The sequence below is a fragment of the Dipodomys merriami genome, unplaced genomic scaffold (genome assembly GCF_024711535.1).
Source record: "Dipodomys merriami isolate MVZ:Mamm:240054 unplaced genomic scaffold, mDipMer1.0.p SCAF_4, whole genome shotgun sequence".
Lineage (NCBI taxonomy): Eukaryota > Metazoa > Chordata > Mammalia > Rodentia > Heteromyidae > Dipodomys > Dipodomys merriami.
Genome location: NW_027205603.1, coordinates 7,726,707 through 7,741,970, shown reverse-complemented (window position 1 = coordinate 7,741,970; position 15,264 = coordinate 7,726,707). Strand labels below are relative to the sequence as shown.

Genomic DNA, 15,264 nt, shown 5'->3' with positions numbered 1-15,264 from the left:
TTTTATTTTAGAAAGAGAGCAACTGAGTAACTTCTGATTGTATTGCCCTCTAGTGTTGATAGATTATCATTACATAAGAGACCCTGGGCCTGTTCCTTGAAGTAAATTCTCCTGCATGGATAGAATTGCCTACATCAGGATAGACTCTAAAGCTGCTGGAAAAAAAAAAATTTTAGATAAGTCGTAAATGAGGCTTGAGGTAAAGATGAAAGAAAGAAAAGTAACAGTTTTACAGAAGGCTATTCACAGCTCGGAAATTTAGGTCTTCTGTCTTATTCCTGAAAAACATTCAAAGGAAAAAAAAGAAAGGAGAACAAGGAGAAAACTATTTTGTTTCCCAGGCAACATTTAGATCATAGGTAATAGCTTCTCTTACCATTTTCTAACAGTGTTACCTATGGTTAGATAATGGGAAACATAATTTTTTATTTACAAATTTCTGTATTTTATAAATTTTCAGCAAAGAATGTGTATCATATATTCTTTATTTCTATATTTTTGTGGCACTGGGGACTGAAGTTAGAGCCTTTCAGTCTACAATTTGAGCCACATCCCTTATATATTCTTTCTTCTAAGTGGTGGTATTTTAAAATATTTTTATGTGTACTGACATGCCTTAGTAGACATTTGAAAAATATGGAATCAAAACAAAAGCACTAACACAACAAATCAAAGAAAGGTTGGACAAATGGGATTGCATGAAATTGCAGAGCTTCTGCATGGCAAAGGACATAGCTAGCAAGATCAATAGAAAGCCCACGGATTGGGAGAAGATCTTCAATAGCCATACAACAGACAAGGGTCTCATATCTAAAATATACCTGGAACTCAAAAAATTAAATCCCCCAACAACAAATCCTCAAAGAAACAACTGCCCAATAAATAAGTGGGCTAAAGACTTAAAGAGAAACTTCTCTGAAGAGGAAAGAAGGATGGCCAATAGACACATGCAGAAATGCTCAACCTCTCTAGCCATAAAAGAAATGCAAATCAAAACAACATTGAGATACCACCTCACTCCAGTTAGAATGGCTAAAATCAAGAACTCTAATAACAACAGATGCTGGAGGGGATGTGCACTAAAAGGGAACCTTACTGAATTGTTGGTGGGAGTGTAAATTTGTTCAACCACTTTGGAAAGCAGTATGGAGATTTCTCAAAAGACTCCACATAGAGCTCCCCTATGACCCAGCAATCCCACTTTTGGGCATTTACCTGAATGATCACAAACAAGACCATACTAAAGCTACCAGCACGACTATGTTTATTGCAGCATTATTTACTATAGCTAAGATATGGAACCAACCCAGATGGCCCTCAGTAGATGAATGGATCAAGAAAATGTGGTATATATACACAATGGAATTCTATGCCTCCATCAGAAAGAATGACATTGCCCCATTTGTTAGGAAATGGAAAGACTTGGAAAAAATTATATTAAGTGAAGTAAGCCAAGCCCAAAGAAACATAGGTCCCATGATTTCTCTTATTTTCTATATCTAGTATATGTCTGAGTCAAGCAGAAAAGGTTAGATAAGGTGATGTTAGGGAAATGAACCCTAAGATATGTATTCAAATGTTTTTTTTTCCTTTCATGCGATTGTTTCTAACATATTTATAAGATATTTCTTTGTTGCTTTGTATGTCCCTCCCCCACAGTATAACCCCTGCTTTCACTGTATTTGATGTCAGTATAATTTGTGGAGGGGAAAGGGAAAAACAAATCATTTAAATAGGGATATAGGTGGACCCATTGCAACAATGAGATGTACAAGTCGTTATGTCAAAAAATGAACTTTTCAACTTTGGTGTGGGGGTGGGTAGCAGGGAGGATTGGGTGGGGGGAGGATGGGAAGGGATGGGAAGGGGAAACAAAGGAGGAGGCTACAATGCTTGATAAGAAATGTACTCATTATCTTGCCCATGTAATTGTAACCCCTCTGTACAGTATTTTCACAAAAAAAAAAGATAACAACTTATTGCTATTTGATGTCTTTCCTTAGAATTATTTTTTTATGTGCTAGTCCTGGAGCTTAAACTCAGGGCCTAGGTGCTGTCTCTAAGAGTTTTTTGTTCAAAGCTAGCACTTTAGCATTTGAGCTACAGTTCCATTTCTGGTGTTTTTGGTGATAACTTAGAGATAAAGAGTCTCACAGACTTTCCTATCTGGTTTGGTTTTGAATCATGATCCTTAAATCTCAGCCTCTCGAGTAGCCAGGATTACAGGGAGGAGGAGCCACTAGCACCCAACTTTATTCTCCTTTTTAAGGGAGGTTGAAAGTGGGTTCTTTTTCTTTGGTAACTTATAATTTATTCAATTTTATAAGCTGCATTTTTCACTTGGTGACTTTTTCCTTATTATTAAAAATATTGTATTTTCTTAATGGCAAAATAATCTATCATTTATGCTCACAAAAAGATAAAGAGTTTCAGTGAGCTTGTGAATTTCTGTTAACTTAAGGAAAAAGATCTCACTCTCACCCTAGTCTAAAGAACAGCAGGTGGCAATGTTGGTTGGTAGTCCTGGCTGTCAGTCTAACAGTCAGGGGGTAGGCCATAATGTCCCTAGTACCTGTAAAGGGACAGGACACCCTTTTCTCACTTGGATAGCCAAATCAGCACATGTTCATGCCCCTTATCTAAAATAGCATACGAATAACCCGATCTGAACACTTTATAATGCATATAAGGATTACAATATCACAAGGTTATCCCCCCAACACATGTACATTTTATGTTTTAATATATCAGTTACAAAGAAGTAAAAAATAAAATAAACAATGGTGTGACATGTGCCTAGAATCAACACACATTTTCCTGTATTCTTCAAATCAGCTCTAGGATACTTACAATAACCAACAAAATGTAAATGCCAAACAAACAGCTGCAATATTGTGGTGTTTAGAGAATCATGGTGAGGGCAAAAGAAAACAGTTACAGATGTTCACTGGAGATGCAATATTGTTTTCCCAAATGTTTTCATTCTGGAGATAGTTTGAATCTGTCCAGAACCCATAGACAAGAAGGGGAAGGCGGGGAGGGGCTGGGTGAATAAAGAGGAAAGGGGTCTGGCCTGAATTGGCCTTCAGATGAAGAGGAGGTTGGGATTTCTGCAGTCATATTCAAACTTCGGAAATGTCAGAGGGATTTTCGGTCGCTCTCGTGAGTTGTCCAGATTTCCCTGCCTCCCAGGAAGTGCTTAAAAAAGAAAAAAATCTGGGGGAACAAGGATTCGAACTGAAATTCAGCTTCTGAGTATAAATACAGCGGCGCTCTCTGTCCCCAGTTATCACCTCAAACTGATTCCACAGGCAGGTTAGGTTTGGTAGAACTTACCAGACTCTGTTTGGCAAATGTAGCCTTGCTTACTGTCACAGGTGTCATCCATCCATGACCCAGCATCCCTTGATTTGCCTCCAATAATGACAACACAGTCAGCCTGTACATGTGCAGAAAAAGGAAAAAATAAGCAGGAATTTTCAACTATTTAGATTGATTTTCTTGTTCTGTGTGTGCCAATGCAAGGGCTTGAACTCAGAGCCAGAGTGCTCAAAGCTAGCACTCTCTCACAGCTTCATTTCTTGCCTTTTGGAGATTAACTGGAGATAAGGGTCTTATGGACTTTTCTACCCAGGCTGGCTTTGAGCTGAAATCCTCAGTCTCCACCTCCTGAGTAACTAAGATTACGGGTATGAGCCACCAATGCCTGGCTTTAGATCAACTTTATAATAAGCACCTGACATACATTATTCCTAATGTCCAAATGTTAAGATCATCCTACTTTATGATCTATTCAGTCCATCATTTCTTTCCACCCAACTTTTATCCACCTTTCCTGTAGACCCCACACATTTGAGCTCTTCCTGTCTGAAATAAAAACCCTATAGATTGGGATGCATTTTAGCTATAAACCTGAAATGTTAAAAATTACTAACAAAATTTAGGAACCAAAAATTCTAGAAGAATATAACATCTAGTCTATACAAATTCACACTATTCCAATCCAGAAATATTAAGAGGGAATTAACACAACCCCTGCTTTTTTCATTGTTAACTTGACTTATAAAATGTTATTATAGTATTATTATATTAGTATATTATATATTAGTATATTATAAAAGTATTATTATAGCCAGGCAATGGTGGCTCACAAGTGTAATCTTAGCTGCTCAGGAGGCTGAGATCTGTGGATCACCAAAGCCATCCTGTACAGGGAAATCTGTGAGACTCCTATCTCCAATGAATTATCAGAAGAGGAAGAGTGGTAGAGTTAAGCCTCAAGTGTAGAGTACTAGCCTTGAGTAAAAAAGCTAAGGGACAGCACCCCCAGGCAGAGTTCAAGCCCAGTACCCTCCCCCACTTCTCCCTCCTTCCCTCCCTCTCTCTCTCCCTCTCTCTCTCTCTCTTTCTCTCTCTCTGTCTTTCTCTCTCTCTCTCTCGCTCAGTCTCTCTCTCTCTCTCTCTCTCTCTCTCTCTCTCACACACACACACACACACACACACACACACAATGGAATTCTATGCCTCCATCAGAAAGAATGACAACGCCCCATTTGTTAGGAAATTGAAAGACTTGGAAAAAATTATATTAAGTGAAATAAGCCAGACTCAAAGAAACACAGGTTTGGGAGGGGACAGGGGGAGGATGGGAAGGGATGGAAAGGGGAAACAAAGGAGGAGGCTACAATGCTTGATAAGAAATGTACTCATTATCTTGCCCATGTAATTGTAACCCCTCTGGTACAGTATTTTCACAATAAAAAAAAGAAACATAGGTTCTATGGTTTCCTTTAGCTGCAATAACTAATATATGTCTAAGACAAGCAGAAGAGGTCAAAAGCTATGTACATATGACCATATAACCTGATGCTAAGCAAAATGAACCCCAAAATAGAGACACAAGAGGTTTTATCTTCATTGCTGTTCTTTTTTTTGGGGGGGTCTGGTCGTGGGGCCTGAACTCTGGGCCTGGGCGCTGTCCCTCAGCTCTTCAGCTCAAGGCTAGTGCTCTACCACTTGAGCCACAGCACCACTTCCGGCTTTTTTCTTTTAGCTTATGTGGTGCTGAGGCATCGAACCCAGGGCCTCAGGCATGCAAGGCAAGCGCTCTACCACTGGGGCACCTTCCCAGCCCCATTCGTTGCTGTTCTTTTAAATGTACTTATAATGTACTATGTGATTTTTTTTTTGTTTCTTTGTATGTTCTTTCCCCATGGTGCAACCCTTGTTGTCACTGTATTTGATTCCAGTGTCCTGCATCTTGTATATACATTTTTCTAATTTGGGGAGGGGAAGGGAAATAACAAAATGCTGAAATAAGGATACAGGATGACCCACTGTAACAATGAGATGTTCAAGATACTATGTTGAAAATGAATTGTATAACTTTGTAGGGGAAGGGTTGGAGAGGGGAGGGAGGAGTTGGGGAGGTGGGGAGGAAAGGGATGGTAGGGGAAAAATAAGGAGGATGTAACAATGAAAAATAAATCACTATCTCATACAGCTAGAAAGCATCACATCTTCTTTGTAACTTTACAGAGGACTACATCAGGACTGTGGAATACTCTGTTATCCAGTGATAGAGATTCGGATTATAGCATGCATTAGGCTTTTTAATCCATCAACTATAATCATTATACCTTGCACTATAATGTTACACACCAATCTAAGTGCTATAAGTATATTAATTCTTCTAAACTCTCTCTCTCATCTGAGATTCTGCCCCTCATGTAAACAAGAGATGTGAGCTCAAAACCACACTGCTTATAAACGGAATGATGGCATTCAAGACCCAGCCATTCAAGCCCACACATGTGTGTCTACTGCTTCTCCACTGCTTTTCATGGTGGAGGAATGAAAAAGAGCTGCTTATTGATAAAGACACCCAAAGGAAGGGAATATTCAGTGAGTCATGTGTCCTATCTCACCAGTTTGAAGACATGCATTTTCATATGTTAACATTTCTGAAATAGGAAATACATCCCATAATCAGCAATATATCAGAGTCTAATGGAATTTTTAGTGGCACATACACCAGTAAATTTTTCAACTGATGTTATCTTAGTTGTGATAAAATATTGTAATATGTCTTTTGGATTCTAGACGTTTCCTCTTGGACCTAATACATCTCCTTATTGTTTAGAGTAGTTCGACTGTGATTTTCTTGAATGGCTTAGTCCAGATAAACTTACTTTTCCATAGAACTAGGTTACTGCAATTACTTATCCACATGGAGATGGCTAAGGGTAGGGAAGAGGTTGTCAGATCCATCCTGCTACCCCATTGACTATTCCTAGCCTAATTCTTCAGGAAGAAAATATTACCCTTTAAAGTTCACCTCTAACTTCCTTCCCATTTCCCCTTCCTTTTCATATAGAAATATGAGAGAAATGTGTGCCCAAACTATACACTCTTTCTTTCTGTTTTGTTTTTCCATAAGAGAATAATCAATAATAAGATGAATCTACACCGAGGATAGTAGGGAGAGAGGTGGTAGGAAAGTGATCCTTACATCTTCATAGGACAGGCTGCTTCTTCTTCCACCAGGGTAGCCTTTCCCCCAGTTTGTATAATGAACTCCTCGGCCATTGGTCCAAAGGAATGTGTGCTCTGAGTTGATGTCATTCAGTCCAGTCCAGGCATTGAAAGTGGAGTCCTTCATGTGATAGGTAAGAAATGCTAAAAGAAAGTTTCATGAGGTGATTTCACACTTTGGGAATTACTATTCAAAGCAGTGAAGATAGGTTAAATCTATCCAGCTCAATATATGGAGCATAGGATTTAAGTCTTTATTATTATTTACAAGCACTTACCATCAAAACAAATCTTTTCTCCCCTTTACATGGTGTTGGCAATTGAACTTTAAAAAAAAGAAATTTCTCACAATGAAAGTCTAGGTTTTGATCGAGGCCACTGTAGACAGCTACGCAAGATGTACTTTGCCAACGAAAGCAGGGCAAGGGACCAAAGGAAGTCAAAGTCCATCCTATAGCACATTCATTCCCTATGTCAAACAGCCCCATCTGGGTTATGGCTGCCTACTAGCCTGCAGAAAGAGGCACATATTTCATCCTTACGACAATAATCTGATCATAATAGCTGGAAGAATCTGTAAGTTTGTGTTCAAAGGAATTACACCTTTGGAATTCTCTCCTACATATACCATATGTAGGTATACATATGGTGTAAATATGTATATGATCCTTATGGATTTACATATGTATTTATAATTTAGATCAAATTTCCACATATGAGAGAAAATATGTCATTTATCTCCCTGCGCCTGACTTACTCCACTTAATTTTTCCAGTTCCCTCCATTTCCCTGCAAATGATGTAATACCATTCTTTCTGATTGATGTGTAAAATTCTATTGTGCATACATAACACATTTTCTTGATCCATTTGTCCATTGTAGGACATCTGGGCTGTTTTCCTAGCTTGGCTATGGTGAATAGTGCGGCAATGAATGGGGTTGTACAAGTGTCTTTACTGTATCTGGATTTGTAATATTTTTGTAAAAATGCCCAACAGTGGTATTGCTAGATTAAAGGATAGTTCTCTTTTTAAAATAAGATTTTTATTCTGAAAATACTGTACAGAGAGGTTACAATTACATGAGCAAGGGAATGAGTACATTTCTTATCCAGTATTGTTGCCTCCTCCTTTGTTTTTCCCCTACTAACCTGTACCTCCCACCTCCTCAGCTACACCCCTCTATAGGATAGTTCTATATTTAGTTCTTTGAAAGAATCTTTAAATTACCTTCCATAGTAGTTGTTCCAGTTTACATTACCACCAACAGTTTGACAAAATGAATACCAGGAGGCTGGAACATGTGTTTTCAAGAAAAAATGAGGAGAGTTAAGGGAAGAAGAAAGGACAATTGGAGAGAGAAAGTTATGGAGGAAGCAGGCATAATATTCAACGTATATACAACAATGGAGCAATAATGCAGGGGATGGGTAGAGATGGGAGAGATGCTGAAAATGATGAAAGAGATGGCATTGATCAAGATTCATTGTACTCACAACTGCCATGTTGAATTAAAATCCCTTGTACATGTAATTAAGGATAATAAAAAACTAAAGATCATATTAAATAATAATAATTATTATTATTATAATAACTAAGGGAGAGAACCTAGAACCTAGAAAAGTTCTGAAAAATCAAAACTATATGTCAAGACATAGAAGCATTAGATTTTCAAATGATCAATATTTCGACTGCCAAACGCAAAAAGCTACCCAGTTGAGATACCTCCTGGACAGGTACCTCCTTAGAGATCAGTGGCCATAAACTGGCCCTAGAAGTGTATAATTGCTAACGTGATCACAGCCCTGGATGAGAAGATCTAGAGAAACTCTGAGCATACAAAACAAAATGGCAAGCTATATCTTTGTCTGTTCAATGGCAACGAAGACAGTGGTAACTATGAGAACCTAGGTTAGAATTAAATGTCCTGGGCCTCATTCCTTTCCTGCAACACACTTGAGCTATTTCCATTCTTAGGTAAATGAGCTCCTGCTCAGTAAACAACAATCTGCCAAGATCTATGCTCAAGCATATCCCCTGTATGTAAACAGAGATGGAATGATTAAGACCTGGGGTTATTTATAAAATATGTAAAATTGAAGCCTGCGGACATGCAATGATCTAGTTATTCATGAACAAACACTCAAAGATAATACAAAATCTTTAACAAAAACAGTTCTGTGGGGCAGCCACTATATGTGTTTATTCTTTTACTAAAGTAGAGGTATAGTCAGCAACTACTACCTTGATTAAAGATTTCCTATTTTCTGAACAAACTAAAGATAAAAATATCAAAAAGAGAGATATATTTTTCTTCGAATATTTTCCAAAGAAATAGCATGAGTAGATATTTATCTGGTTTATTTTGTGTCTTAAGGTGCCAACGTGTGCCTACGTTCAACTTGAAATGAAATGAGAAAAAAGTTTTACCTGTCAACATTCAGCACTGAAGTTTCCTTTACTGCCAACAACCACAATAAGAACTCAACAATATGTGCCTGTTTTGCCAGGAATAATATTATTTTATCTCAAAATCATTTCCTTCTGTACATTACTATTACTTGAGTTCTAATTCACTATGCCAGGAATTAGCACTTTGTGGTTACAAGAGGAAATCAATTATTGTGTTTCTCTGCTGGGTAGCTAAATCCCAGAGTACGGCAGGCCAATGAGAGAAATATGAATATCATCTTCCTGTATTGGCTATCATTTGACCTTTTCCTTTCAGTGTCTGGCAAGTTGTTGAACCTATCTGTCAAGGGTTCTCATTGGCAACTCAGTTGGTTTACTGCTCAATGCCTTCAGACAGAGCCCACTGTAACATTTACAAAGCAAACATTTGTAGGTTTCTAGTGTCTTTCTTTCTTGTCCTTTTTTTATATCTAATATTTGGGGCTGTAAGTGATCTAGGAAGTCAAAGAAATTCAAAATGAAAGGGAACTTTAGAGAATATCCAGTACATAACATCCTCATAAATAGGCACACACAACCAACATCTACTGAGCATCTTTCCTCCATGATAGCCCAGCCAGCACAAGTGTTTCTACATTGTTCATTTGAGCACACACTCTCCACCCCCAGCAGAGGGATTTTCACAGTCCTTAGAAAAGCCCATCTCCCTCAAGAAGCAGCCAAAGGGATGAGTCCTGGATATTTGAATGCCTTCCTCATTTTGATCTGTTTCCTGTCATAGAAGGAAACCTTCAAAATCCACACAAGGACTTTCCTAAGTTGTTTGAAGGCCTTTGATCCATAACTTAATTTCAGTCAGTGGTTCCCAAACCCTTTATGGATTTAATCTGAGTTTCCTGTCATTTATCATCACTTCCTTCTTAAAGCACAAATCACAAATTTAACCTAAAACTTATCTCAGCAAAGGCAGTCCCCAAAAGCCCACATGCAGAGGTGCCTTTTTTTTTTGGTCAGTCTTGGGGCTTGAACTCAGGACCTGGGCACTGTCTTGAGTTCTTTTTGCTTAAGACTAGTGCTCTACCATTTTGAGTCACAGCTCTACTTCCAGTTTTCTGGTAGTGAGGTGAAGATAAGAGTCTCACAGACTTTCCTGCCTGGACTGGCTTTGAATTGAAATGCCCAGACCTCAGCCTTCTGAGTTGCTAGGATTACAGGCATGAGCCACCAGCATCAGGCAGTGCCTTTATTTTTACAGTGGAATGAAGTTTGCAATCTGCTCTACAGATATTGCAAGTGCTCTCCTTCAGAACTCTCCGCTGTTCTGATTTACCCTACAGGTTGACCCATTGTAACAATGAGATGTACAAGACACTATGTTGAAAAAAAGAACTTTACAATTTAGGTGGGGGAGGGGGTAGTATAGTTGTAGAAGTGGGAGAGAAGGGATGGTAGGGGAAACACAAAGGAGGAGGCAACAATGTTTGATAAGAAATGTACTCATTACCTTGCTCGTGTAACTGTAACCCCTCTGTAAAGCATTTTTACAATAAAAAACTTATTTAAAAAATCAAAATTCATATTAAAAATACTAGTTTCACTTAATTATGAATTACATAACCAAGTACCTAGAAAATAAACATATGAGAATTTAGCAATTATTCATTTCTTCCTTAGAACTACTCTTCTTTGAGTCTTCAGAAATGAACTGGATAGGATTTAAGCTGGTATCCATGAATTCTATTCTGAAATCCAGTTCTTCACAGTCAAGGTCCCTGTCCCAAGTCTCTCCTAATACCATTTCCTCAATAATAAAAAATAATACCTGCTGTATATGGATTTGCTATGATGATTGAAAAGATTCTATGTAAAATACCCAGTAAATTACCTACAACCAAATAAAATCATTTTTTGATTCCATTACAATAAGCATAGCCTATCATTTTAGGGCAAACTTACATATACATATTCAAATTCATCATCAGCTGGAAAGGAGCCCACATACCTTGTTCTTTTTCATTCTGTATGGATACAAGATTCCCTTTATATCCTATGCAAGCTTTCCGTGCATCTTGCCAATTTTTTCTCTCTTCTTGAACAAACCCAAAGATTTTGAAACACTGAGACAGAAGCGGGGGGGGGGGAGGGGTTGGTTAACTAAAGATGACAAGGTCTGCTCTAAAGAAATCAAAACAATTCATAACATTTATAGCTCAATGATAGCTGATCCCAAGTAGGGATTTTTTTAATTGAAAGTCAGCTTTATGACCCACAAACTTTCTTTGCAAGTCAACTTCTCCCCTTGAGATAAAAGTTACAACTATTTGGATAGTATCTCAAGGAAGCCCTTAATTTCCACTGAGCATTTTCTATAGGACCCACTTATTCTTGCCAAAAAAAATTAATCCAAAGTGATAACATATGCAAAAAGTTAACTTTGCACACATCACTTTGCGTGTTACAATGCCAAGATTTCAACCAATTCTCCTCGTACCTTGTTATTATACCAATTCCAACCTTCCTTACAGCCGCCTGGGGTGGAGGCCGTAGTGGGCATGACCGTGGCATTGATGCTGCTGTTGTGGCGTTGGCAGATGAAGGCATTTGGATAACCACAGTTAATGTCATTCCAAAACCCTGGCAAAGAGCACAACAGAGCTGTTAGATTTGCATGCCCATGTTTAAAAATCACTTTCTCTTAACCACAGTTAGACTTTTAGAAGGATTCTCAAAAACATAGTTTCAAGTTAAATAAAACTTTATTTGTACCCAAATGACTACAAGAATCAACACAATATCCCTTCTCTTTCACTTAAACTGGTAATGGTTCAACTTTACAAATGTTCCTTAGGGGGCTGGGAAAGTGGCTCAGTGGTAGAGTGTTTGCCTTGCATGCATGAGGTCCTGGGTTCTATTCCTCAGCACCACATAAGCAGAAAAAGCCAGAAGTGGTGCTATGGCTCAAGTGGTAGAGCACTAGCCTTGAGCTGAAGAGCTGAGGGATAGGGCCTCACAACAGACCTCACAACAGACAAAAAAAAGTTCCTTATGTGCCAAACGTATACTTGGTACTTACAGGTATTATGCAATTAGCACTCACTAGTAATAACAGTCTAATGATCCTTCAGTATGTGTTCATGTTCAGATGCATTACCTCAACTAATCTTCACTAAACAGATGAACTGTAACATGATTGCCATTGTATAGAATAATAGGAGAACTAAAGAAAAAGGAAAAGTTGATACATGACTATACTCTAGGTATTTTCTTCAAGTAAGAACATGAAAACTGTGACTCATAGTTTAGGAAGAAGTCAAAATCACCAGTGTCCTGTGTTTGCTTGGTGGTGAGCAGGCCTACACAATTTTGCTTAAAAAGAAGTTAGCGCTGCTAAAATGACAACTTTCCTTTCTTTTTTCTTTTCTTTTCTTTTCTTTTCTTTTCTTTTCTTTCCTTTCCTTTCCTTTCTAAAACTAAGCAGGTACTACTTACAGCTTAAGGATATAGGAGATGGTATTGTCCCTCCACCTCCCAACAAAAGCAATTTCAAGAGGTATATGTATTATCTACCTGAATTTGTGTACATGGTGACACAGTTTTCATCTTCATTTGCAAAGTTGGGTTCACCTGTGGCCCAAGCCACATAATCTACTTTGCTTCCATCCATCCAACTGGAAAAGAAAATCCAAGCATTTGGCAATATCCAGTCCTAAAACAAATGGCTACACTCTAGAAAGGTTCAAGTCAATGGAGATGACTGGGGCACAGGATGCTTAGGAAACTGAAGTGGACTTAGAGAAACTGGCAGGAAACACCAGATGCCAGGGCACTTGGGATCTAACACATTGTGTTCTCTTGAAGCCCTTGGGTCAAATTCACCACGACTTCAAGTTGGATTTAGTCATGTACAATGTTGTCTTTATTTGTTTAAGAATACCATCTATAGAAATTCAGAAGCTGTGAGAGCTATGAGGAAAAGAGAGCATCAAATGTGAGTCTCCTGCTTTGGACATGATATAAGAAATGGGACTTCTCTATAGGAATAGCAAACATTTCTAATGTTTAGAAATGATCAGCTTGAATTTAGGTTTCTACTGCCCAAAGCAATAAAAGTCTCATAGAAGGTATGTGACTAAGATACCAGTATATGGGCCAGCAGACATATGGACTCCTCAAATACAGGAGAACATAGTTACTAATGAATGAGGAAAGACCTCCCCCAATATACTTATTTCTTCTTTCCTGCACAGGTTTTCCTGGCTCCTATATCTATTAAGATATAGGACATTTATTCACTTGGAAGGAAGAATACTTCAAAGCTATGTTGTTAAGAAAAGTAGTGAATGAGAGAACAAAAAGCAAAGCTTTGGTTTTGAGTACCAATATTTGTCCAAATAGGATTGTAATTTAAAAAATAAATTTAGTGCTCATATCTATCTAATACATCTTAGTCAATGATGTACCCTAAAATAACACAAATGACATTTTTCAACATTAAATCCAATCTGGGGTTGAGATTATTAATGTCAAAATATTTAACAAGATGATTTTAAATTCCTTTTTAAGGGATAATTTTTAGAGTAAGAACACTGCAGAATTTATTTTCATTAATCAAGACACACTGCATTTATAAACTGCTTAGTTGAATGTCACTCCTTTGTACAAGTATTTGAGGATAATAAAGAGTATATTTTAAAAAGAGAAAAAGAATTTACTTCTCAAATTTTTTCAGCAAAGGAAAGGCCTCAAAGAACTCCTAAGTACTTATCAGATCACTATTCTAAGCAAAATTATTTTGTCTTGTTTTACTTACGTAAACTTCTTATCCAGGCTGATCAATAAACCAATAAAATATGGTGTCTGCATGCCATTCTTGTTTACCTAAAACACAAAAATGTACATATAATTTAACTTAGAATCACATAATAAGGAGGCTCTTAAATAAAACCTGCATGCTAATTGGGTAGTCTACTTGGAACATTTCCAAAGGAGGAATTCATTCAGATATGTCATATATTTAAGCTTAAGCCTTCATAGAGAAAGAAACAAAAATGTGCAAAAAAAGAATTTTACCACAGTTATTTATAAAATAAGTGCCTTAAGTAATTATGTAAAGCATCAACTGCCTGAAACAGTTGTGTGTTGAACAAATCTTTACTTTTTCATTACTATAGATGGATTTAATACATAATATATCATATAAACATATATTTGTGTGACTTGACAATTTCAAAACAAGGTATATCCGCTAAGTCAGACTACACATGCATGCTGTTTTAATCAAATGAATTTTTTTGTGATTTCTCTTTCTTACTTTCCCTGGCAAAAAAAAAAAATACCTTGATCATTTTTAATTAGAAAGATAATGAGCCAAGAATTCTTAGAAAAAGTAAATTATATTTTCCATAATAGCTGATAATCTGGGTACCAATCAAGAAAGATTTTTATGTGAATAATCAAGTTGTACTATTTGTTAGTCAACAATCTGATCCCAAGCAGATTTTTAAAATGAATAATCAATCAATCTGTATGATATGCAAAGGGCCTATAATTGATATATAGCAATTCGTTGACATATAATCTTGGAAAATGAAATTAAGCAACTCTACGCAACTCAAATATGGCCCTTCGGAGAGTCTAGACTAAAAAAAAATATTTCTGGATTCTGTGATTCTGTTCTACATAGTCAAACAATAAGCTATAACTTCCATGCTGCATATTCAAAGAATAAGTTATAACTTCTATACTGCATGCTTTGGCAATAAGTTATTCTTCTTATTTTGGACCTGCCTCAGGAATTCACATCATTACTCCTGCACTTAAAAGCTTCAAATTTAGCACAAAGTTTAAATTTACATCATGGGGTTTAAGTTGTAGTTCTCATCTTTGTTCCTAACTTGCTACTCTTGCATTTTTTCAGTTAATTATATGCTTACATATTTCCATAGGAACTTCTTCACACTTTCGCTTTTAATAGTAACAAGGTCACCAAAATTCCTCTTGCAAAATGCCCGTGCATTATCCATGGTCTCCCTTTCTTTGCTGAAGTAATACTGGTAATCTTTGTAAATCACCCACCCATCTTCTGTGACTGGCGGGTCTAGGGGGAAAAAAAGAAAAAAAAAAAAGATGAGAAAATACAAAGAGTTTTACTTAGACAATTAAAGACTGGAAAGTATGGACATGTCTATGTCCAGTACAGACTGAATTGTCAAAACCAACCATTCACCTGCCACCCACCCTGCAAAAACAAGCCAGTTTCTCTTCTAGTCTAAGTCCATGAGTCATTTTGGGTAAAAGAACTCCCAAGGACACTTTAATC

At 37.3% G+C, this 15,264-nt stretch overlaps 1 protein-coding gene across 1 annotated transcript in view; it reads right to left on the bottom strand.

The window, feature by feature from the left end:
- The window catches only part of Mrc1 (mannose receptor C-type 1), an 81,657-nt gene that overhangs the window by 11,354 nt on the left and 55,039 nt on the right, over nucleotides 1-15,264 (bottom strand). The window contains exons 17-23 of the mRNA XM_069990447.1: nucleotides 14,879-15,042; nucleotides 13,756-13,823; nucleotides 12,513-12,613; nucleotides 11,437-11,579; nucleotides 10,948-11,062; nucleotides 6,512-6,678; nucleotides 3,337-3,439 (exon numbers count right to left, since the gene is read on the bottom strand). Of these exons, the coding sequence (XP_069846548.1) occupies nucleotides 3,337-3,439; nucleotides 6,512-6,678; nucleotides 10,948-11,062; nucleotides 11,437-11,579; nucleotides 12,513-12,613; nucleotides 13,756-13,823; nucleotides 14,879-15,042 (861 nt within the window). The remainder of the gene's footprint in view (nucleotides 1-3,336; nucleotides 3,440-6,511; nucleotides 6,679-10,947; nucleotides 11,063-11,436; nucleotides 11,580-12,512; nucleotides 12,614-13,755; nucleotides 13,824-14,878; nucleotides 15,043-15,264) is intronic.